Source organism: Varanus komodoensis, unplaced genomic scaffold, assembly GCF_004798865.1.
Source record: "Varanus komodoensis strain SLA01 unplaced genomic scaffold, ASM479886v1 scaffold11, whole genome shotgun sequence".
Taxonomy (NCBI): Eukaryota; Metazoa; Chordata; class Lepidosauria; order Squamata; family Varanidae; genus Varanus; species Varanus komodoensis.
Genome location: NW_025335317.1, coordinates 359,239 through 382,306, shown reverse-complemented (window position 1 = coordinate 382,306; position 23,068 = coordinate 359,239). Strand labels below are relative to the sequence as shown.

Genomic DNA, 23,068 nt, shown 5'->3' with positions numbered 1-23,068 from the left:
CCGCATCCGCGTCCGCGTCCGCGCCGGCGGGCCGGCCGGCCTTCAGCCTCTGCCGCTCGAAGAGCTGGGCGCCGCGGCCGGAGGCGTCGCTGAGGCCCGGCGGCGGCTGCGGCTCGGCGGCGGGGCGCTGGCGCGACGTCTCCACGGCCAGGTAGGCGCTGTCCCAGTCGGCGTGGTTGGAGAGGCTGCGCGCGTCCGAGAAGCCCTCCTCGTCGAACTCGGACTCGCTGGTGGGCAGCACGCCGTCCTCCTCGTCGCCGGCGCGCTCCTCGTCCACGCTGCCGAAGCTGACCAGCGTGTACTTCTTGGCGCGCTGCCGGCGCTTCTTGAACATGAGGACGCCCTTGGAGTGCGGGTTGGGCGCGTCCGTGAGCAGCGAGGCGATGGTCCGGCAGCGCGTCTTGGCCTCCTTCACGCTCTTCTCCTGCACGCTCTCGCCGCGGTGCAGCTCTGCGGGAACAAGGCGAGAGGCGTCGGGGGCGGGAGCGGGACGGGCCGCGGGGCCGGATCCGTCGCTCCCGGGGCCGGATCCGTCGCTCCCGCGCCCGGGCAGAAGCGCCTCTGCCCGCCCGGGAGCCTTCCTGGCCGCCCTCTCCCCCGCCCCCCCCCCCGCTGTACCGGGCAAGCAGAGAAAAGGAGCGTCTGGGCCCTGGGTGCCTCCGTGGGCGAGTCGGGCAGCAGTAGCCCTTGAAAACACCCGCGCTGGCCACCTCCGCCCCTGGGGTGGCCGCACGACAGCTTCATGGGATGGGGCCCGTCCACATGCAGAGCGCGAAAGCTCCCCACAACGGGGGGAAATCGGCCCCTGCTGCACAAGGCCAGGCTGGCTTTCCCTCGGCCGATGGGGCACCTTTTCTAAAAATGGAAGGGACACTCCCGCAGTGGGCCCCTGGAGACGCCCCGGTCCAGGTCATTCTGCTGCATGCGCTGCCCGGCTGAGCGTGCTGGGCCCTCGCACGCCCGGAGAGGGTGGGCGGCAGGGAAGGTGCGCCTGGGGGCCCTTGAGGAGAAAATCGTGCAGCCAAGGTGAATTAGTTGCTAGACCTTGCGGACCCGTCCTGAGGATGGCAATCGCTTACAATAAACACAACGGTCATGATTCCAGTGGGTGCTGGAGTTTCGAGCAGTGCATCAAGATCGCTTTGGGACATACATTGGCTTTTTGTCTGTCTGTCTTTCTATTTAGGGCTTTCATAGGCCGTTCGGCTAGCCAAAAGCCCTCAGGATGCTTTTAAACCAGTTCGTATCAAACTATACAGCCTGCTTTCACTGCCATGCACTTTCAGTTTCTTTTCTCACTTCCCTTCTCCGTGAAAAGATGCCGTACATTACATAAAAAGCGTGAGCTTCAAACACATTTTTAGTGCACCGCCGAAAACAGCCTTGGTGCACTCTGCGCTTCTCCTCAGATGCCTGGAAAAGCACGGTGGCCTGGCTCCCCCTCCACGGAGGGCCCCTGGACCAGCCCGCTCCCAGACTGACGCATCAGAATCACAGGCCCAAACCACAGGAGCACCCAGAGGTTTGGTCCAGCGTGCAAAAGGTCTCCCCACAGCCTGAAGAAGGGCCGAGGGCCTGTGGGCTTCCCCCACTCCACCTAAATACATCTGCTTGGATGCTGTCGGCTCCCCTCCTGGTGAGGGTCAGACAGGAGGGGCAGACGGCACTGGGACGGACGCGAAGCAAAGTAGCGATACTGAGGAACTCCCTAGCGCCGGCTGAGCCTCACGTGTGTCGGTGTGCGGGCTGGCGGGGCTCACCGCTTACATTCGGGCACTGATATTCTGCCTGCCATCTGATTGCAGGGACTGGAAGGGGTGCGGCACTGCCCAAAATGCGGCAGGCCCTGGCAGTTTAAACAGGAAGGATTCAGCTAAGGCGGGAAAGTTCTGGCTGAAGTTGCAGCTGCCCAAGGCTTGTGACTCCCAAGAAAATTGTCGGCCATGCTCCAGCATAAGAAATTAAAGAACAGCCTGCCCTCTGCTCGCTGCTGTCATACTCGGGCAACAGGAATAACAGTGAGCGCAATCGTCACTGTGGAGAGGAGAGAGAACAGCCAAAATTCTGACAAACCCAAAGCCTGCTTTTCGGAACTACGCAAGCCCGACCACGGAAGCACGTGGCCCACTATCCTGCCTCCAGGAAGCCTCACAGCAGCCTGTGGGGTGGGGGGCAGCAGGCCTCCCCAGGTCCCCCCAGCCCACTGGCACTTGGTGGCCAGGAGTCCCTAGAAGGGGAGGGACCCCCTTCGTCGTCCCGGGGGATGCTGCCGCTCAGCCGGGCCTCCACAACGGGGCCCACTTCCCTCTTAGAGGGCCCAAAGCACATTCTGTAGCAGTGAAGTCCTTCGTTAATTCTGAATTTTTGTGGATGTAATTTCTCCTGTATCTGCTGAATCTACCACTGATAATTTCAACTGTCACTTCTAAAAGGATGGACTCCTTGAGCAGCCAGGCGCTGCACAGTGTGGAGAAGCCCAGAAAGGGTCTTCCAATGTCCATGGTTGGCTCTCAGCCCACTTCCTACTATCCAAAAGCTAAGCAGCCACATTTTCTCTTGCGTTTTCTCTTTTTCTCACCCTAACCCTAACCCTCCCCTGCCTGCAGGTCATTCAAAAACAAAGCAAAACCCTATAAGCTGATGGAAAGGGGGAACTTTCTGGGAGGAAGCTGACTAAGGTTTGGAACAGGAAGGAAATGGGTACCTGCATATGGTTGGTCCATGCTCTCGAAAGCAGCATCCAGTCCTGGAGAGACAGGCATGTCACATACCCCGTTTAACTCACAGCACTCCATAGAGAGAGAGAGAGCGAGAGAGAGAGGGAGGGAGGGAGGGAGGACTGGAGTAGAACCAAAATCCCAAGACGGCCAAGGCCCTCCGGTTGCAACTCCACTGGCCTTTTAAAGCCTCTCTTTTGTCTCTCTGGTGTTGCTGCTGAAAGCCATGAGGTCACTCGCTCTATTTTTACCCCCACATGTCATCACTGAGGAGGGTGATGGACACTGTCAGCTGTCGGGCGCTTGCTCCACTGCCTGCCCCCTCCCAGAGCTGCGGCTTAAAATAAGGTGGCTCATCCCACCCCACCAATGGAACCACAGTTATGCGCAGGAGTAATATGGCGGGGTTCTGTGCAACGCGCAGTGCGATTTCGTGGCAATGCCCGTTTCCCTGATCCCTCCCCTTGCGAGGGCAGCCCCAGCTTCGCTTTCAGAGGTGCACGGCTCATCCACGAGGCCCCCCGGCTGATGCAGCAGAAGGCGCAGCCAGCGTCCTCCTCTCTGCCCCGATGCTTCTCCTGTGAGCACCTGCGCTCGGGCAGAGGAGGGGCGCTGCCTGGGCAGCCAGCCCTGCATGCGGTGGAGCCGGGCCGGGCTCTGCCTCCCCCACCTGCCCTTGCAAAGCTCTGCTGGGGCAAACCTTCTGTCGCGGCCTGGATCCCGTGTCGGAGCCGTGACAGCCGGAGTGAAGTGCTTCAGGCCCCCAGGGCGGCAGTGCAAGGCGGCGATGGATGGAGAAGCATCCGCTCTCCTCACCTGTGCACATACTTTGATGCTGCCCTTACACACACACACACGCCATGAATGGAGCTGACATCATGTGGATATGCAGACTTGGCTACTCCTGCCCCATCTAGATCCATCTCTCGGAATAAGCCCACCAGAGTTACCAAGAGCATTTCCCTTCATGGGGCTCCATTTCCACAGCCTCAGATCATCGGCCAGTGGCCACAGTGGCAAGCGACGTGCTGGGCCCTCGCCCTGTTGCCGAGGAGCCGCTGCTTCCCTGCATGCCGGGAGGGCCGCCGCTCGCTCTCCCCAGAGCTGCAGCTGGGCAGGAAACCTTGTCGAAGGAGTGAGCGAGATTTGGTGCAATCACGCGAAGCCACCCAGGACGGGCCCCTGGCAGGGAAGTTATGGGGCTTTTATTCACCAGCCAAGCAACCAGGTGCCCCGAGGCAGCTCTTGCTTCTCGGATCGCGTCGCTCGAGCAGCACAAGGGCCAGAATCAGAACAGGAGAGCGGAGGGCTGCGCTACTCCCTCGTGGGATTCACTGGGGCTTCGCAACAATGGTTACTGCACCCAAGTGCTTCAGCAGGTCACTTGCCCCTCCCAGACGAGCGTCATGGATTCACCGGATCTTTCTGCCTCGCAGCGCAGTCTGAAGTGACAGCATGCCCGTAATGCATGTCGCAGCCATCCAGAGCACGAAGGCTCGATTTATTAAATGCACACCAAAATTGCCCCCACATGAATGCAGGACACACCATGGGCAGCTTATAATCCTTGCACTGCAGGGGCTGCAAGCTGCCTCACGTCCCCCACACCTTCCAGAAGCGACTGGGGTCTTCAGACCCAGCCGCGCACCTGCACTGCATCTTTGTGCCTGCAAAGGGGAGCCAGCCAGGTGTGAGGAACCATCCCTTCCCCACTGAATGTGAGCAGCAAGAAACCTCTGCAGAACAGGTTAGTGACGGGGGGAGGGGGGCATTCGCACACCAGGCGGAGATGTGGCAACACCGCCCAGGCTCCCACAAGCCAGCTCGGCGGCTGCGCCACTTGCAGTCTGCGCTAAATTGTGACCACCCGCGATTCCGGTGGGCATTTCTGCCTAAGCCACGGTGCCTGAGGAAGGCTGAAGCAGGCTGCTCCTTTGTGATGAGGTGAATGCAGGAGTTCGTGTCTGTGTGGACACGGGACAGAAGTCTTGGGGTTGCCGCAGACTTTGGAGTCAAGACTTTGCAGCTGCTAATTCTGGTTCTGGAATCTGGGCAGGATTAACACTGGATCTCTACATGTTTGGTTTTCCTCTCCTGTCTTTCGGTGCATTTCGTGACATGATCTTTTCACGGGTAGGTACTGTCTGGTAAAGGGAATCAACCCTATTCTGTCCAGGATAGCTCTACCCCATCTCCATGCCTTCCTGCAGCAGATGCTCAAAAGAATACTGGACCAGAAATGGCCAGGTGAAGATGAAACTAAGATCAGGCAGTGCTCTCACTCCCCCCAGCACTCAGTGAGCGACGCGGAAGGCCACGGCTGCGCGGGTGGAAGGCGGCCGCGGGAGTCTGGAATTGCAAAAACCGCCACCATTCCAAAAAGAAACAGGGAAAGTGGGTGCCGAAGAGGCAGTGCCTCAGCTCTTGGGTGGCATAAAAAGGGAAGAGACCGACAGACAAATAAAAGAAGTGCAAAATAAGAGCCCTGCCTAGACAAGTGCTTAGCCTCTGCCCTGGCTCAATCCATTCGGGAGATTTCTGTGAGTAGGATACGCCCGAAGTTGAACGGAAAGGCAGTGGCGCCCTGCCACGCAAAACAGCACTGTGCGGGCTGCTTTGGAGAAGCACGGTGCCACGCTCACGCCCAGCGCGAGCACAGTCCAGCCGGATCAAGGCTCGGGTGCCTCGCAGGGTGCCTCGCAGGGAGATTGCTCACGCCATCGCCACTGAAACGACCTGGGCTACAAGTGCGTCATGCTGAGCGCGTCGCGTCCTAGAGTTGGTCCCTGTTCACAGCCTTACCTATTAGCTGTAAAGAGCAACTGGTGCTCTGTGGCAAGAATAAGTCGAAGCCGAGGGAGCACTGGCAGCCAAAGCAAGTTTTCCAGGCTGATGTCACGGTTCGTGGAAAGCCACACGACCGCAGTCAGAGATGAAGAGCAGCTGCACGCTCTCGTATGTGCTCCACGTTTCCTTGCTTTGTTTTAGCCTGTAATTTATTATGAAGGTGCCTTTGGACTCCAAAGTATTTCCAGTCTGCTCAAAGGCAGGTGTGTTACAGAGCACATTCCGCCTGGCCCTAGATGCCCCGGGGTGCCTTCTGGCACCGACACGTTCCTCTTGGGTGGCTCCAGGCTGGCAGAAGCCCCCAGCACCGTTAATCAGACGGCTGCAAGCAGCCCGTGCATCTTTTCATTCGTAATGAATCTTCCACGGAGAGAGAAGTGGCTGAAGGAAGGGGGGACCTCATGGGAAGGTGGTGAGCAGAAGAGGCTGCTGCCAGCCCTCCATACCTTTCTAGGAATGCGGCACCTTGGATGCACCCTGTGGCCAACTGGCCCAGGAAGCCCTCTCCCGCCTGCAAGGAAAACCCAGCTTCAGCTTCCTCGGCCAAGCAGCCTCTGGCACCCCCAGGATCTCCTATTATTTATTCATTCATTCATTCATTCATTCATTCATTCATTTAATTAAAATATTTATATGCCATCCCAAATCCATGTAGGATCGCCAGATGGCTTATGTAAGGGCAGGAAAGCAGCAATAAAACCCTCAACATCACTTGGAATGCAACATACAGTATATAAAACATACAGTAAAATCATCTTACCATTAAAATACTGGGTAAATAAAAAGGTTTTAGCCCGGAACCGCAATGAACGAAGGGTTGGCACCATGCGTACCTCTCTGGAGAGCAGGCCTGCACAAGCGGGGTGCCACCACTGGAAAGGCCCCTCCCTCAGCGGATGTTCTTAGGGTGTGGGCAAGGGGACATGGAAGGAGACAGTCCTTCAGATGTCCGGACCCTCACCTGTTTAGAGCTTAATCTGTCAAAACAAACACCTTAGATGAGGCCCAGACCCATCAGCAACCAGTGAGGGTGGCAAAGGACTGGCTCTGTGTGACCGTGTCTGCCAGCTCTTGCCACCTGCTCTACTTTGTACCGACTGAAGTATCCGGTCTGTTCTCAAGGGCAGCCCCATGCCACCTAAACGGAACGGTGCAGCTGCAAGCCCTGCACTGGCAGGGGCTTGGACCCGACGGCCGCCTTGCCCCTTCCAACTCTACCAGTCTATGAGCCCATGAACCCAGGGTCTGGCTGGATGTCGGGAGATGCTTCCTCGCTGGCAAGAGCAATGGGCAGTGGGACCAGCTGCCTGGAGCGGTGGGGGCTCTCCGTGCTGGAGACACTCAGGAAGACTGGAGAGCCATCTGAGAGGGATGGTGTGACTTGGAGTCCTGCACCACCGGGGGGGGGGGGGGCCTTCTGGCCCTGCCAAGGTCCCTGTTCCGTGATCCTACGCGCAGCCGGCACACGCACGGACCCCACCGCCGTCTGCGCCCTCCCCATAACCCCAGCCCGTCCGGAGCGGAGCGGAAGCGCGCCTGGGCCTCTCGCCCCACGCCGTGCAGCGCTGCCCCATCGCGCCGGGGACCCACGAGCCCTGGGAGCGGGCACTCGCGCGCAGCTCCCGTCCCGGACGGTGCCGCCGCTTGGTCCAGCCCAGCTGTGGGTCAGCCCGAGGCTGGCGCCCTACGTTCTGCGGCTTTTGCTCCAGATCGCGCGGCGGATGGCCCGGCGCTCGCGGAACCAGCCGGAGGCCGGCGCAAGAGGGGCCCCGGCGGCGGCGCAGGGGAGGCGGGCGGCGGCGCGGGGCGGCTTCTGGCGGCACGAGGAGGCCCAAGCGGCCGGCCTCGGGTCCAGGCGAAGCGGCGTGCGGAAGGGCGCGCCAGAGCGGGCGCAGCGGGCGCAGGGGCGGCCGGGCAAGGCGGGCTCCGACCCAGGCCCGTGTCCCGGCGCTGCTTGGCCCCCGTTTCAGCAGGGCTGGCCGCTGCCTGCCGGTCGGGGCGCCTGGAAGGCCGGGCAAGGTGCTGGCGGGACGTGCCGGTCCTCCACTTGCGGCAGAGTACCGTGCGGGGCCTTCCTCTGCACGCACCGGTTTCCCACGGAGGCAGTGCCGGCAGGAGCGGGGCTGCAATCCCCGCCAAACTGTGAGCCCGTTCCCAGCCCGGATCCTTATCCCCATGGAGCCCTGGGAAGCAGTTATGCGGGCGGCCCCTCACCCCCCCCACCGCCTTGCAATGGGTGTGGAGGGGCCAGTGGCAGGTTGCTGGAGGCAACCCATCCCTCGTGACGCCTGGGCTCCCCACCCGGACCCCGGAACACACCGCAGTCCAGGCGGGAGTCTGCGTCGCCGCAGCTGCGAGAGCACACACGCCTTCTGCAGGAAGTCACGGCGACACCCAGCTCTCCTCCTCTAGAAAAGGCCACAGAACTGGCTGGACAGCTGGGGAAAAGCCCCGGAGGACGGTGGTGTTGCGGGAAGGCCCAGCAAAGCCCTGTGCGGGGGGCTTTGCCCACTCCGTGAACTCCGCCGGCCCGGAGCAGCTGGGTCTTTTGCGTCAACTCAAAATGCGTCTCTGCATCCGGAGACAAGATCTGGAGTGGGAGCTGTGGAGGTGCTCTGGGGTGCCCGGCCATCGCTCAGGCAGGCTTCCACAGCTCCCGCTGTGTGCTTCTTGCGCACGCATCTGCACGTGGCCCGAGAACGCAGGACTGGCCCTGGCCGCCCCAGGCGGATGAGTGTGACTGTGAGTGCGGACCGTGCCTACAGGTATTTTTACTTATTGATCAGTCTCAGAGGCTCGTTCCCACGTGCAGCTGCTGCCTGCAGACGTCGTGTCACATCTGAAGCAGCGCCGGGATTCACTAGCGCTTGCGTCAACTCCTCTCTCTGATTATCTCCACAGCCGTGAATACTTCGGTTATGGCACCCTAAAAACTGCTCAGCGCAGAAAATCTGACTTTCCTTCCAACCAGACTGACGCTGCCTGTGAAAATGAGCTGTGATGCAAGGCATGGCTCAGCCACCGCGAGGACGCTCAGATGGAGGAGAGCAGCTGGTTTGCTCAGCACTCGCCTCTCGTCCGTCCGCGCATTACTCAGGAGAGCAAAATAGGCGCGCTCTAAGGGGGCTGGCATCTCTGGCAGGCTGCCCTCATTTCAGCCCCGAAACACATTGTTCCGAGAGCGCAGGAGGCAGGCGGCCGAGGCTCTGCCAAGCCAGGTGAGGCACGCAGGGGGTCCCGACGGCACCGGCTAAGGTGGTGGCAGAAAAACGGAAAGTCAGGGCCATGTGACGTGCGCAACACTGGTGGCATTTTCTGCTTTTGTGTAGCCTCTCAAGTTGCCTCCCCCCGCCCCTCAAGCAGAACCTTCTTCCAATGTGCTCGGCCCTGTACATGCTGTCAAAGGAGGGAGCCAGCTGGCCACCGAGGCACGTTCCCAGCAGCGCTTTGCTGTCGTCCTCATCACGGCCAGGAAGAGCCGGGACGACTCTCAGGGCACGGTGATGCCGTCCCCTCAGGACCGAGCCACTGGCACTCTTTGGCCAGCCAGGCGATCGCTTCTGTGCCCATGTTTCAAGTGGAAAGCACCCTTCAGGCTGAAACGATGCTGCCCGGGCTGGCCAAGATCGGCTGTCCCGAGGAGAGTGGAAGAGACCGAGAGGAAAGACGGCGGGGGCCACCCGGACGAGCAGAGGCGGCAGCGATGCAAAACAGAGCGTTAGCGCAGGGTGGGCTCTGGGTTTGGCGGTCCCAGGCAAACAGGCTCAGTGGGGCAGCTCCTCCCCCCGCTCACCATGCCCCCCCCACAGAGATCAGTGCCAGAGCCGCGGGATGGCAGCTGGCCCGAGGGAGCGCAGCCCACACCGCGGGCTGCCCAGGGCTGAGCCACTGGGCTAAGGGGCCGAGGCAGCGGGAACGGGGCCGGGAGCAGGGGCAGCAGGCCTGTCCCACGCACATGAGGTGGCCCTCTTGCCGTGCTGCCGTCGGAGCCGAACTCTGGTGCCTGGTGCGCGCAGCCCCCCGCTAAGCCTCCGCTGTGATCTCCTGCCAGCGGGGACAGCTGCCTCCGGGCACGGAGGGCCGCGAGCAGCGGGGGGCATGTGCAGGCGGCTGCAGGCTGCCAGGGCCGCCCACGGCTCAGGTCACTCAACGCAGAGCCGGGACACCGGGCGGCCACGGCACCCGAGCAGGGCTGCTCCGAAGGGGGGGGAGCTGCGGACCCGCAGCCGGAGCAGAATGCCGCCTAAGCGGGGCGCCGCCTCCTCCTGGCCGGCCAGTGGGCATGCTGTTCTCGCTGCGCATGTGGTGGCTCCGCTTTGGCTCACCGGAGCCCCGGAGTGCGCTTGAAGCACTTGCCCAGGAGCGGCACTGCAGGCCCCAGCGTTCCTGGGGTGGTGGCTGGGGCGGAACGCGTCCCAAAGGAAGGCACCTGCCCACCCGACCCTTGAGCCCCGGGGAAAGGTGCGCGGGTCACACACGTAACGCCAATGCAAGTAAACCACATTTCCGCTTTTCTGAAACGCCCCCGAATTATTTCTCAGCCCTTGAGCATCGTGCTACTTTCTCTGTAATGCCTCTTCTTCTCGCACCCCAAACACAGCGTGGAAGGTTATGCTCCAGGCTGAGCACCTCACGACTTGCCTGCTAGCGAAGAGGCAGAATCAGAGCCAGAGCTGAGTGGCCCCTTTAGCGCTCTGCGCGTGGAAATCCACAAGCCCCACCCACTCGGACTGGGGAAGGGGAAGCGGGCTCTTACTGGCTTGCTTGGCTTTCTCCGCATAGCTGGTGGTGAGGTCTTCGTCCACGGGGTGCTCCACAGGCCCGACCATGGGGATCAGGTGCCTCTCTGCCCGGATGGCCCGGGTGGCGTGCGGCAGGAGCAGGGCCTCTGGGGAGGGCTCCCGGTCCTCGGGCTCGGGGGGCTGCAGCAGCGCCTCACTCTCGGAGAAGGGGGTGTCTGTGCGGCTGCCCGGCTGGCACATGATCTCCCGCTTGGCCACCCCACCGGGGCCCTCTCCTCCGTCTCCGGCCGGTGCCGGGGCCTCGGGGGTGCTGTCGTACCCGCTCATCTCCGAGAGGGACACCTCGTCCGGCGGCTCACCGGCTCGATTGTTCAGCCCACCCGGGGGGGAGCGGGGGCTCTTCTTGCGGGCCCTGCGCTGCTTCTCCTGGGCGACATTGTCGGCGTCGCTGTCGGTTTCGGCGTAGTACGCCTCGCTGTCAGGAGGGGAGGTGAGGTTCTCCAGGTGGGGCTGGCGCTGGGGCGGCTGCTCGGCATCCTGGGTGGAAGGGGGGGCTGCAGGTTCGGGACTGCGCACCGGGGGGGCCCGGCTGCCCAGGAAAGGCTGCCTGGGGGAAGGGGAACGCTGGGCTCTCGCACCAGATGGGCCGCCGCTCGCTGCCCTGTGGGAAAGAAGGTTGGATCATTGTTAGCAGGGCCGGGGACGTGCTTCTCGTACACCGATTCCGGAGCAGTGACCGGTAAAAGGCCAAAAAGAGAAAAAGGATGAAATGCAAGCGTTGAGCAGAGAACGGGCACAAAAAGAGAACGAGCCAAAGGGTTTTCCTGGCCTGTTCGGAGCACCGGAACCAGCACAAGTTTGGTCCCTGCCAACCAAAGCCGTGCGGTCCACAGCCTGGGGCTGCACGTCTCCGCTTGCAAGGAGCCGGGAGCAAGTCTGGTGGCCGACAATAGCCAGCTAAGATGCAAGCTGCCCTGCCCCCCCCCGCCCCCCCCCCCCCCCCGCAGGGCAATCAGAAGAGCATCGGTGAAGACAGCCAGCCTGGGGACGGGTCTGCTCATGCTGCCTGTTCTCAGGTGGCAGAATGAACAGCGATTTATTTATTTTTGGCCTGGGGCCTCATCATCAATTCAACTCAATTTCTATACCACCCAGTAGCTAGAGCTCTCTGGTGCAAATGGCCCTCTACTAAAAATTCATCATCGGCACGATAATAAGGATAGACAGACTAGCAACACAAGAACCAAGCCTCATTATCCAGTTCCCGTGTACGGCACTTAAGTGTGCAAACCGCTGGCCTGCTGAGCCAGCTGGTGGAGGGAGGTGAGTGATGCGGCGGGGAGAGGGCAGGGGCTGCCGGGAAGCAGAGGGTGGGCGGCTCGGGGCGGTGGGGGCTGGGGGGCAGCAGGAATCGCCCCGCGACCAGAGGCCACTGCCGCAGAGGAAGCACGCGGGTGCGGACAGCCGTGCCCGGGCGAACTGGCAGAGAGGCATCGCGCCCGAGTGGCTGAGAAGCACATAGGCCGCCAGTGCCCGTGGGCCGAGACGAGGCTTCCCTGCAGGGCCTCCTGGCCCCTTTCTTCAATGCAGCGGCGGCGTTTGCGGCACCTGCACCTGCAGCCACACACAGAGGCAACACGTGCAACACCGCTGAAGAAATAAAAGCCACAGGCACTGCTACCCTGTCCAGAGGGGGGTGCAGCCGAGCCACCTGCAGGAGCTGCTGGGGGACACCTTGCGCTGCACAGGCCACCCAGCCGAGGCCCTGTCCCTGAGGGGGCGTGCGCCCTGTCCAGGAGCAGCAGGGCTCCCTCCACCGGCTGGGCGAAGCGCCCACTGGCAGCATTTCAGCCTTGGTGGACCGAGCTGCCACGTGGCGGCCCTCGTCCGGGCCAGCAATGCAGCCGGGAGCCGCTCCGCACACGCACAGCCTCGCCTGCTGAGGACGCAAGGCAGGAACAGAGCACCGTGCCATCCAGGCGCTGCCGCCTGCCCACTGCAAGCCTGGCCGCCCCGCTCCCCGGTTTCACACGGGCGCCTGCACCCGGACCGAAATGGCTCCAGGCCGCCCGTCTCGGGCAAGGGTGCCCGCTCGAGCACCTTGCCCCTTGGGGGGGGGGGGGAGTTGGCTGCTGGCCTGAAGCTGTTAGGATCTTCTAGGGCCAGGGAGGGCCACCAACCTGGCTGGCTTCCCGGAGGGCCCACTGTCACCCAGCGCCCGCCCGCAGCCCGTGCCAGTGCGGAGGGCCTTCAGCTGGGCTTCGGGTGCTGTCTCGGCCCGAGGGGCTTTCAGCATCCGCCGTGCCAGAAGCCGCCCCTCAGCCATCTGTCATGGCACCGAGGCCGCGAGCGCAGCTGGTGCAGTATCACGCATGGGCAGAGCTATGTGCCGCTGGGCCGGGTCCAAGGCTCTTGCGCATTTGCTCCAGCATATCTCTTGCCATCGGTATCTTTAGGCACCAAAATAGCTAGTCGTTTTCGTGATGTAAAGGAAGCTTTTGTGCTCTGGCAAACTCTGAGTTCTAATTTGTTTTGCGTTGATGGTCAGGATGCAGCCAGCAAGTGTGCACACATATCCACCCGCAGGTTGAGGACAAAATAGTAAAACTCTGGTTGCCGGTCATTCACAGGTCTCTGCTCAAGGCTGCCCTCAACCATGACAAGGTGTGAACTGCTGTGTGGCATTTCAGCTGGCATCCCTACGATTCGGGGGGGAAAGCACATGTTTTTGCTTCTGCAGCTTCCAGAATGACCAGGACAGCTGAGCACTGCTCTGCGCAAGGTGCTCGGGGCCACCGTGACTCTGCCAAATGCTGCTGAAATGTGTCACCGGCTTTCTGTCGTCCCTACAGAGGCTCAGGCCAGAACTTGCTCTGCCCACTGCATGTGAGAAAGAAGCTCAGTGAGTGAAAGGCACACGCTATATTTGGCCTTTATTCATCTCCGCTGCAAATAGCGCCTGCTTAATGCTACACTTCCAGAGCCTTGACAGCCCTTTTCACAAAGCAGGTGTCCAGCCAGAACTTTTGCTGCGGCCCCATGAGAGTGTGGCTCCTGCCGCAGGGCTCTCTGGCAGGGGCTTGCGTGATGTCAGGATGCTGCCGCTGACGAGCACACAGTGCCAGCCCGTGGAAGGTGCCCAGTGAGGGAAATGCCTTCCAGCCACCGACCTATTTGGCCTAAACGAGTCCCGGCTGGCGCTCCAGCCCTCCCTCCCGTGTCGCGGAATCCCACCCCCTCTCCATGCCTTTGGCCAGGAGCCCCCAGCACACGGCCCGGTCTGGCAGAAACATGCCAGGCCTCTCTCGGCCTCCCACCCCGCAAAAGCACGCGCTGCTGCTTATTGCCCCACCCCTGGAGATCCCTGTCCACATGGCCCAACATCCATCGTCCGCTCCCTCCTGCGCACGCCAGAGCCCCCTTTCTGGCACTCGGCCAGCCCTGCAGCCCCCCTTCGCCGAGGGGCGGCAAGCACGTTGCCACGCCTGCTCCGGCCCCCCTTCCTGGGGGCTTCTCCAGCCATGCTCCAGGACCTGCCGGGGTGGCCCCACGATTTCCAGCCAGCCCGGGGGACAGAGAGAGAGAGCGAGAGCGAGAGCGAGAGCGAGAGCGAGAGCGAGCGCGGCTGCACATGTTACCTTCTGACCACGATGCTGAGGGTGCCACTGGCCGCGTCGATGAGCTGCATGGCGGCCGCGTGTGAGAGGCCCGTGCAGGGCTTCCCGTTGACGGACAGGAGCATGTCGTTCTCCCACAGGCCCCCGCGGCACGCCTTGCTCCTCTTGCGGATCTGGGGAGGGACAGCAGAAGCAGAGTTGCGAGACAGGCAGGGCAGGGCACCCGTCCCTCCACTCCAAAGGGGCAGGCCAGCAGCACTTTCATGATGGCACCGCCAGGCTTCGTGGGCCACGTGGTATGGTGGTGGTGTGTGCAGGTCTGGGACTCAGGCGACCCGGGTTCGAGCCCCCACCCAGCCACGGAGCCGGCCGGGTGACTCTGAGCGAGGCACGGACTCTCAGTGCAACCTACCTCACAGGGCTGTTGCGAAGATAAGATTGAGAGGAGTCAGAGAACTGTGTGAGTCACCTTGAGTTACTCAGAAGGAAAAAAGGTGGGATATCAAAATATAATCACTAATAATAAATACTGCGACTCTGCACACGTCTGCTCAGAAGCCAGTCCCACTGAGTGCAATGAGGCAGCTCTCTGCCAAGCGAGCGTGTTCCCCGACTCCCACATTGCAGAGTCAGGGCGGCTTCTAGGAGGGACGGTGGAGACTTGTGCGCACGGTGCTGCTCAGAACCACTGCAGCCTTGCAAAGGATGCCTCGTGTCCGGGCAAAGTCTCCGCACGCGCCGCCTGGCCCCACGGCACCCCAACAGCTACTTGAGGCGATGCTCCCCACACCCAGAACGCTTGCTCTACTGAGACCAGTTTTACACCTGTGCTTTCCTTTTTTCTTTTTCTTCTACATTTCTTTGAGCTTCATTTCATTTTTTCCACTAAGAAAAACAATACATTTAATCTAATAACAATAACTGAAACTAAACCTTACTGAGTAACACGATTAAATAAAATACGCCTGTGCTTCCGCGGACAGGAGGCCCAGACAAAGCTCTGCCAGGACTCCCCGTCACCGCCGCCCCAAGCCTAGTTCGGCCCAGACGGAAGCTTCCCTCTCTGGACACACCCTGCTGCTGCCGCCGGGACAGAAGTGCCGCCCGGGTCGCAAGAAGTCCACAAATCGCGGCACATGGCCGCACACCACCAGCCTCCATGCATGGGAGCCACGGCCTCCTGCCGGTGTGGGGGCCTGTGGTCCCCAGGTCAGTTTGGTGCCAGAGCACAAGGGCCCCCGCTGCCCGGGCACGTGGTCAGAGAGGGCCAGGTGGAAGCCCAGCCGCATCCAGAGGGCTGCAGGTTCCCCCCGTGCGATCTCCAGCCAAGGCCCACAGTGCAGCTGGTTCTGTTAAGACACAGCAGGGAGAGTCATGGGAGAAGGACTTTGGCCAGGCATTTCTGCAGATGCGCGGCCCACCCAGCGAGGCGAACGAGCGGCTGCGAGGGCTGGACCGACGGCCAGGAACGCTCCGCTCCAGGGCAGCAGTGGGTGGGTGCTTCTCGAAAGCATTGCCCGTGATCCGCAGCCCGCCCTGCCTTTGGACTGGGGTCGGCCATCCACCCTGGCCAGGACGTGCGAAAGGGACGCCGGGTGCGGTAGATCACACGCTGAGGAACAGTGGTTTCTCTCCTCAAGATGGTGGGACCTTGGCCAACTCCAGAAAACATGCACAGGAGCTCTTCCTCCTTGAATCTGACATTCCGGGCATTTGATCTTTCTGGATATTATCAATGTGGCAATTTGGGCTGCCACACCATCCATCAAAAGCGCATCATAGCCTTGGCAACTGGCTGCCACAGAGTGTGGCCGCTCTGCAGACAGTGTGCATCTAACCATGTGCCGGCTGTGAGGGCAAGGCAGCTCCTACCCCCAGCCAGGCACATCGGCCAGCGTTTTTGGGGCCCGCGCATGATAGCGCATATCACTACTTGCATGCTCCCCACTTCCAGGCGGTGACCGTTTCAGGCGCCCCAGCGCCCTCTTGGGGCTCAACTCCTTCTAAAGCCAGGCTCTTCCCAGGGAAAAGGCTGAGCATCAAATGGGACCCACGGCATTAACGCCTGCACAGAGTCTTACTCCCCATTGGGTTTCTGGAGGAACCCAGAGCATCAGAAGCCTTTTCTGCAGACGGCACGGTGGGCTTTGCCATCCTTTCAGACCCCGTTCCAGCACGGTCTGACTTCTTGCTCCACACATGCGCCTCTGCTGCCTGTCCCACTGCAAGGGAAGAAACATGCCTTCTTTGACCTGGAAACAGATTGCCAATCTATGACAGGTCATCAGCGCTGTCCTTTCCCAGCGTGCAGGAGGTCCTGCCACAGCTTTCTCTATTGACAGAAATCTTAAGAATCGAGAACTTGGGTTGGGAGGGGCCCAAGACCGTTTTGCAATCCAGGACAACAGGCTGTGTGGGATCCTAGGCAGCTCATGCAGTCATCCAAACCCCATGACAGTATTCTTGATATCTTAAGACTTGCATTCTCTGTAGATGTACAACTGCCTCAGAATCACGAGCAAAGCCCAAGAGTGAAACCCAGTGAAACGCCAAGCTGATCATTTGACGGTAGTGGTTTCTGTAATTATGAGCAGGCCTGGGGAGCTTTGGATGGGCTTGCGGCACACGGGCACAGAAGGCTGTCCTGCCCTGCCCTGCCCTGCCGGCTTCGGCGAAGCTCAGCCATCTCCTGCCTGTCGATTGAAAGGAAGACCATTAGATGTGTGGAGATGCACCGGACTCAGCCCTCAAGGTCTGCCCTGTGGACGAATGGAGAGTGGAGAGAAAGCTGGTCTTTTTTTTAAGTCTGACCTGTCCAGACATTTGTGGACCTTTGTCAGCCTCCAGAGATCACCTCCCAGCTTTTCCTCCGATCTTAAAATAGAAGCGGCCTGTTCCATCTGCCACATTCATCAGCACAAGTGCCATCATCCTGGCCTTTTAGTCTTTGCCCTTCCTCTGCCTTTACAGAAAAAAAATCTGGAATGAGAACATGAAACCTGATAATCAGGCAACGGAGCAGCGGCCTCTCCAGTTCCTGAGAAGCAGAGCACCATCCGGGCCTCCCTTCCCTGTTCCACCAAGCACAAAGGCCGCAAAGGACAGGAGCAAATAAGCCGTCCACACGCCTCCATGAAATGCCACGCCTGGGGAGACGAAAGCACATGTGTCCAGTCAAGAATGGGACTGAATGGAGCCCAGTGCCCAATAATAGGCAAGAATGTATCCTTTCTTGCAGACTTTTCCAACAAGCAAGCATTCGCAAGCGCAAGGATGCGCAGGCTCCCCTTCCTGTGGAATGCCCGGCATCTTAATGGGGTGGGTGGCGGCAGCTCGAAGGAGCCCGAGGGCACGGTCTGCCCCCAGCTTCGCTGCTCTGGGCATGCCCACCCTGTGGGGGAGCAGCGTGTGACATGCTGCCTCGGCTTGGCACGGGCACGGTGCTTGCGGGTGGGAACCTGTGCAGGGCTGCGCCATGCTGGGACCCCAGCACCGCAGTGGCCCAGTTCCCATGCCGTCGAAGAGGATGGGAAATGCATCATTTCCCCAGGCCTCTGGAATTTGTTCCCCTATAAAGCTGTTGCATGTATGAACGGCCTAAAGTACCCAGCCCAGCCAGTTCCATGTTTGTACAGGCACAAAAGGTGTGGAGTCAGAAGCTGCATGGAGCACGGCTCCAGGGCTGTCTGGGATGGCACTCCTCCTTTCCTGAAGGTGCCAACACCCTCAGAGGTCATTCCAGCCAGGCTGTGCCACAGACCCCTCCTCAGCCCTTCCACAGAGAGGGGACTGGGGTCCGGATGGGCGATGTCACACACCCAGGAGACCTGCTGCCCTCGGCTCCGTGGCCCCGTCTCAGGGAGGGGAGTAGCGCGAGGCCCCCGTTTCCCCAGCCTTTCTTTTTCATTTCCACCAGCTGCTCCCTCCCAGCAGCCTTGCTAGCAGGCCGCATGGGATGCCTCCTCCGGCTGCAATGGAGCCTCAGGGCTGCTTTCCGTCTGCTCTGCCTGATGGCCTCTTCTCAAGCTTCTGTTTCCTGGGTCTGGGGATGGATGGGGCATTGCTGGCACCAGATCTCAAGGCTGACCCTTTCTCTGCATTTCCAAGCCATGGAATGCTGGGGCTGAAACAGAGAGCAGGACTGGCAACCCTGAGCGTCCTCCGCTGCCCGGTCCCCTTCTGGATTCTGCTGTTCTGACTGGATCAAGAGGAGGAGAAGGCTTAGGGAAGGAGGGCGAGGCTTCAAAGGGAGCCCAAGAGGAAAATCCACTCATGCCTGGTCTTCTGCAGAGTGCAAAAGCCTTGACTTCAGAGCGGTGAAATGCTGCTTTCTGAGCAGTGGGGTGCATGCATGTTTTGAAGTGCAGGCGCTCCTCTCGACTGCCGTACGGGTGCAACCCCAAGGAGAGCGAACTGCGCAGGAAGTGGCCTTCCATGAACTGACCGCCCAGGCCACCAGGAAGTGGCCGCCCCTCAGTGCTTTGTGCTATCGCGGAACGTTACCTTGTTCCTACGAAATCGATTTTATCCCGGGGATTGTGACGATCGCAGCTGTGCTCTGAAGGAACTAGGGCTCCTGGGCACGGGGTGTGTGGCAGGCGACACCATGTCCCTGGTAACAAAGCAGCGCTGCTCTCCCCATAGCTGGGCTCCCGAACCCGTCACTGCCGGACCAGCCCTTCAGGAAGCACAGGAGCTGCCATAACAGAGGGCCTCTCATGGCCCATCAAGCTGAGCAGCCCAAATGGCTGCCCTGACTGATGGTTCCCAAGGCTACCGCGGGTTTGTGTTCCCCGGTGAAAGAAATCCAGCTAGATGATCAAGATGGTTTCTATCCCAGAGCCAGACCAGAAACCAGACTGATGTAGCTCCAGAGGCTCTGCATGACTCCTGCACACCTGATGTTGAGAGGCTAACAATGCTTTGGTACCTCATCCAAGACTGGATGACAGTTAACCCAATTCTTTTGTCCTCACGTGGCATGCTATCCAATGCCTGAACATCACCTTCTTTCAGGAGGTCAGAAACAGGCCTTCTCAAACCTCTTCTCAACTTCTTTGCCAGGATGTCTCCACTATTTTATGTATTTATATGTTGGCATTTATTTATGATTGGAAGCCGCCCCAAGGCTTATGCGAAGGGGCAGCATATAAGCTGTTTAAATAAATAAATAAAACAAAAACCTCCCGTCAAGATGACTCCCCAAGCAGCAGCGAGCTGGCGAGCTCTGAGACCCACAGTCAATCCTGTTGCTTAGATTCACTGCGGGAGGCTCCGAAAGGGACGAGGTGCCTATGGAGCTCAGGCATGAAAGTGAGTCAGTGACGAGCAAGCATGCTGTGGAAACGCCCAGTGGGGGCCCCTTCTGGACAGAGGTCGCTAGGTGCACCAGCTTTGTCCTCCACACGCCCTTCTTGCTTAAAGTTGGCCCGCGGGCAGCCCAGATGCGAGCAATGGGCAGAACGACGCCCTCTGGAATGAAGAGGCATTCTGCCCCCGACCTGGGCACTGCGCACAGCCGGCATTCTTCTGTTCAGGCAGCCGTTCTTGGCTGCTGGTGCTTCGTCTCGCTCCTAGCTTCATGCCCCATGGGTGCGCCCAGTCCCTTTCAAAGCCACCCAGGCAGGGAGGCGCCCCTGCATCTCGTGGCAGTGAATTGCACGGTCCAGCCACCTGTCCTATGCAGAGCGGCTTCCTTTGGTTCCAGCATGCAGCTTCCTTAGAGGATCGCAGGCTCCAGCATAAGGAGGGCTTCCCTCGTTCCAGGCCACACCGCGCGGGTCGCTCCAGCCCCGTCACCATCTGAGCTGCACGTTCCCCCACGTCTTCCAGCTCGTCAACATGCTTTTCGAGGTGGAGTGGCCAGAGCTGCACGTGCTCCCCAAGGGCAGGCATATTGCAGGCTTGTGTCAGGGTGGGAGGCTACTGGACATTTTGTCTTCCGCTCCAGCTGCAAGCAGCAGGCGCCGTGCTGTTTCCCAGCAGCCAGATGGCTTGAGTGCCCTGGGGATGGGGGCCACTGGGCAGGGCGCGCTGTCGTGCGGCGTGAACTTGCACTGCTCCCAGCGGGGGGCCTGCTCTGGGGGCAACGAGCCATCCCGGCACCCCGTGGCTCGTTGCAGGGGTTGCTGAACCCATGGCGAGGATGGTGCCTTCCCACAGGAGAGGCCGGTCTCGCTGTGGGGAGCAGACAGCACAGCAAAGAGGACTTTTCCCCAAAGGGACAGGTGACTATGCCTCCCTTTGGTGATCCTCCAGTTTGCAACCGGCTCTCTGACTGTTCTCAGTGCCCCCACCGTTTCCACACTTGTCTGAGCCTCCAGATACTCCAAAAAGGGGAGAGCAACACCTCACACTGCCTTCGTGAACAAAACTTTCCACGGCTGTCAAAAGAAAGGGCCAGTGTAATCCTGGTGAGTTTGTGGGGGGCTTCCAGCAGGCAACGATCCAGGCGTAAAGCTTCGTTTTCCCAGGAACATGCAAACCGCAGCTGGGGGCCTGATGCCACGTCTCAGCAACCACTGATCGCCGAGGGATGAACCCTGCGGCATCCAGTGGATACAAATGCCCCGTGTGGCCACCGCCTGTCAGTTGATTCACGGCAGGCAGGGCCCCACACCTCACTCCTGCCTGGCCTCCCTGCATTCCAGGCAACGGTGCCGGGGCTTGCAGGTGCCATCGCCTTCGAGTGCTCTCCCGACACGGAAGGAGCACTCTGGCCTTCTGCAAGGGCCTCTCCAGCTGACTGCGCCACTTGGCCCATGCCCAGATTTTAATGCATGTCAGCCTCTCCAAACGGGGAAGGAGGGAGGTGGGGAATCATTGTGGAGACGGGCGGTCTCCTCAGAGCTTGAAGGAAAGATGCCTCGTGCTGGCCAGCACAGGAAGAGAGGGGCGTGCAACCTGGAGCTGAGCTTTTCTAAAGAGGAAAAGCGGGGCCCACAGGACCCCGGCTGAAGGGGCGGCAGCAGGGGACCGGCCTGTTCCTGCCCTCCTGCTGCTGCTGCCCAGTCCTCGAAGGGCTTCTCCCACGGGCTTCGTGTAGGTCGGGGTGCCCTGCACTAAGCGCAGCCTAGGAAGCACGTCTGCCCCGCAAGCCCTTCCCGTGGCCCCCAAGGCTTCCTGGCCCCCCACTGCCCGATTTCCTCCTCCTGCATTCTGGAGGACTCCCTCCCTTGGATAACTGGGGGCAGATGGCTCTTTCTCTGCCACCATAACAATCCGCATCAGGATCATTAGAACCGCAGCATCATAGAACAGCAGAGCTGGAGGGGGCCCAAGAAGCCACTGAGCCCAGCTTCCAGCTCAGTGCAGGACTGCAGGTTGAAGCCTTCCCAGCAGGTGGCTTTTCAACTGCCTCCTGAAAGCCTCCACCACGGAAGGACGAGCTCCCCAGGTTACTGGCTCCATTGCTGTACTGCTCCAGCGGCCAGGAAATGGTCTCTGTGTGCGTGAGTGCATGCGTGCGTGCTTATACGCATGTGTCTGTGGGCATGTGACTCCCAAGTGCCAAGTCAGCATCACATGTAGTCATGAAGCCAAAGGCTGAACTTTGGGGCACCCTGGAAGGCAAAGACCTGGGGCTGAAACAGAGGTCCCCCAAGCCTGAGATCTAAGGCCAGTCTCAGAGACATTGTGGCACAGAGCTTCTCAAGCCCAACTCAGGAGGCAGCCCAAGGGGACACCAGGACTGTGGTCTGGAAAGTCATGCAGATGCCCTGGCGAACCTGCAGGCTTGTGCTCCCCTGAGCCATTCCCTGGTGTAAGTAGTGCAAGAGGACAGCCAAATGGGTCTCCAGCCCAAATCCAGGCCTGAGACCACACAGAAACGGATCCAGATGAGCAGCTTTACAAAGAATACCTGGAGCTGAGTAGCCACCACTATCTTGCCCAGGAATGGAGGATTCGAACCTGAATGAAAATCCTTATATTTAAACTGTTCTCTTTCCAAAGAGGCTTCGGCACTGCCTTCTTTAAGAAGCTAAGGCCCACTTCGTTGTCCAGGGAGGCATTCATGACATATGGGCATCCATATTGCAAACCCTGTCCTGGCAAACTGCAGAAGCCAGGATGCCCCAGATGCGGAGGACACATGGCACGCCCCCGCCCTCCACATTGGCAAGTTGCCGAGCCGAGTCCGCTTTGCCACGCTGCCTCGCCCCTGCACTCGCCGTGCCCGCAGGAGCGCCCTCCTCAGACCAAGGAACTGCGTGGGCAGCATTTCCCAGCGGGACCCCCTCCCTGCAAGCTGCAGTCCGGACTGTCGCTGGGTGAAAAGACGGATGCGACGCCAGACTGCAGCTTTACCCTCACGGGGTAATTCTCCTTTGCACTTTGGGCACCTCCAGGGAAGGCTTTGATGGGGCCCCTGCCCCGGCCCGGTTCCCAAAGTTTTATGGGGAGCTTGGATGGAACTGCTTTCCCCTTGAAACCTCTCCATATTTGCCACTGCTGCTTCCTGGGGGAGACCCAAAAACAGAACAGCGGCATGAAGTTTTTGGACTGTTAATGCCTTTTGTCTTGTGCTCATCTAAAGAGATCACCAATTAATTTTATATTCACATTGAAAATGCTCTGTAATAATCGATATCCAACATACTGACCACTGCTATTCATGGGATCGATCGGGGCATGCAGATTTGTTCTGATGTATGTCTTTTTTCATGCAAATAAACCAATGCTGTTTGCATGGCCCTTCGGGCAGCCACTGCTGCACTCCGTGGATTCTTTCTTGTAAAGGACCATCCAGCCTCCCTTTGGCAGTCGCAACTATTGCTGCTGCTCTGCCCCAGTTCCAGAGGGTCACTTGTTAGGAAACTCTTAACATATTTAAGAGTTGGCACGCAGAAGATCCAAGTGTTGTTTTTACCACACTGCTCTATTTCCTGCTGATGGGAAGTCATTATGCCAAAATACTGCAATAGAGAGAAGAAGCATGCTCCACAGTGTATCCCAGGCAGAAGGAGCAACTAGTACCACAGTGCCGCTTGCTTGCTCGCTCTATCCATTTTTAAATGTAGAGGCCCCAGAAGCACCCGACGGGACGCCTGGGCATCACCGTCTTTGAGGACGCCGCCTGAAAGCCGCGCGCCGCTCCGCAGCGCGCCCGGGGCGAGACCCGCGGGGGGAGCGGCAGCGCGGCCCC

The 23,068-nt window shown here is 60.1% G+C and overlaps 1 protein-coding gene across 1 annotated transcript in view; it reads right to left on the bottom strand.

Moving 5' to 3' along the window:
• Positions 1-23,068, bottom strand: part of SYNPO2L (synaptopodin 2 like) — a 25,898-nt gene that overhangs the window by 1,622 nt on the left and 1,208 nt on the right. Inside the window, exons 2-4 of the mRNA XM_044420040.1 lie at positions 13,945-14,096; positions 10,321-10,967; positions 33-450 (exon numbers count right to left, since the gene is read on the bottom strand). Coding sequence (XP_044275975.1) covers positions 33-450; positions 10,321-10,967; positions 13,945-14,096 — 1,217 coding nt within the window. The remainder of the gene's footprint in view (positions 1-32; positions 451-10,320; positions 10,968-13,944; positions 14,097-23,068) is intronic.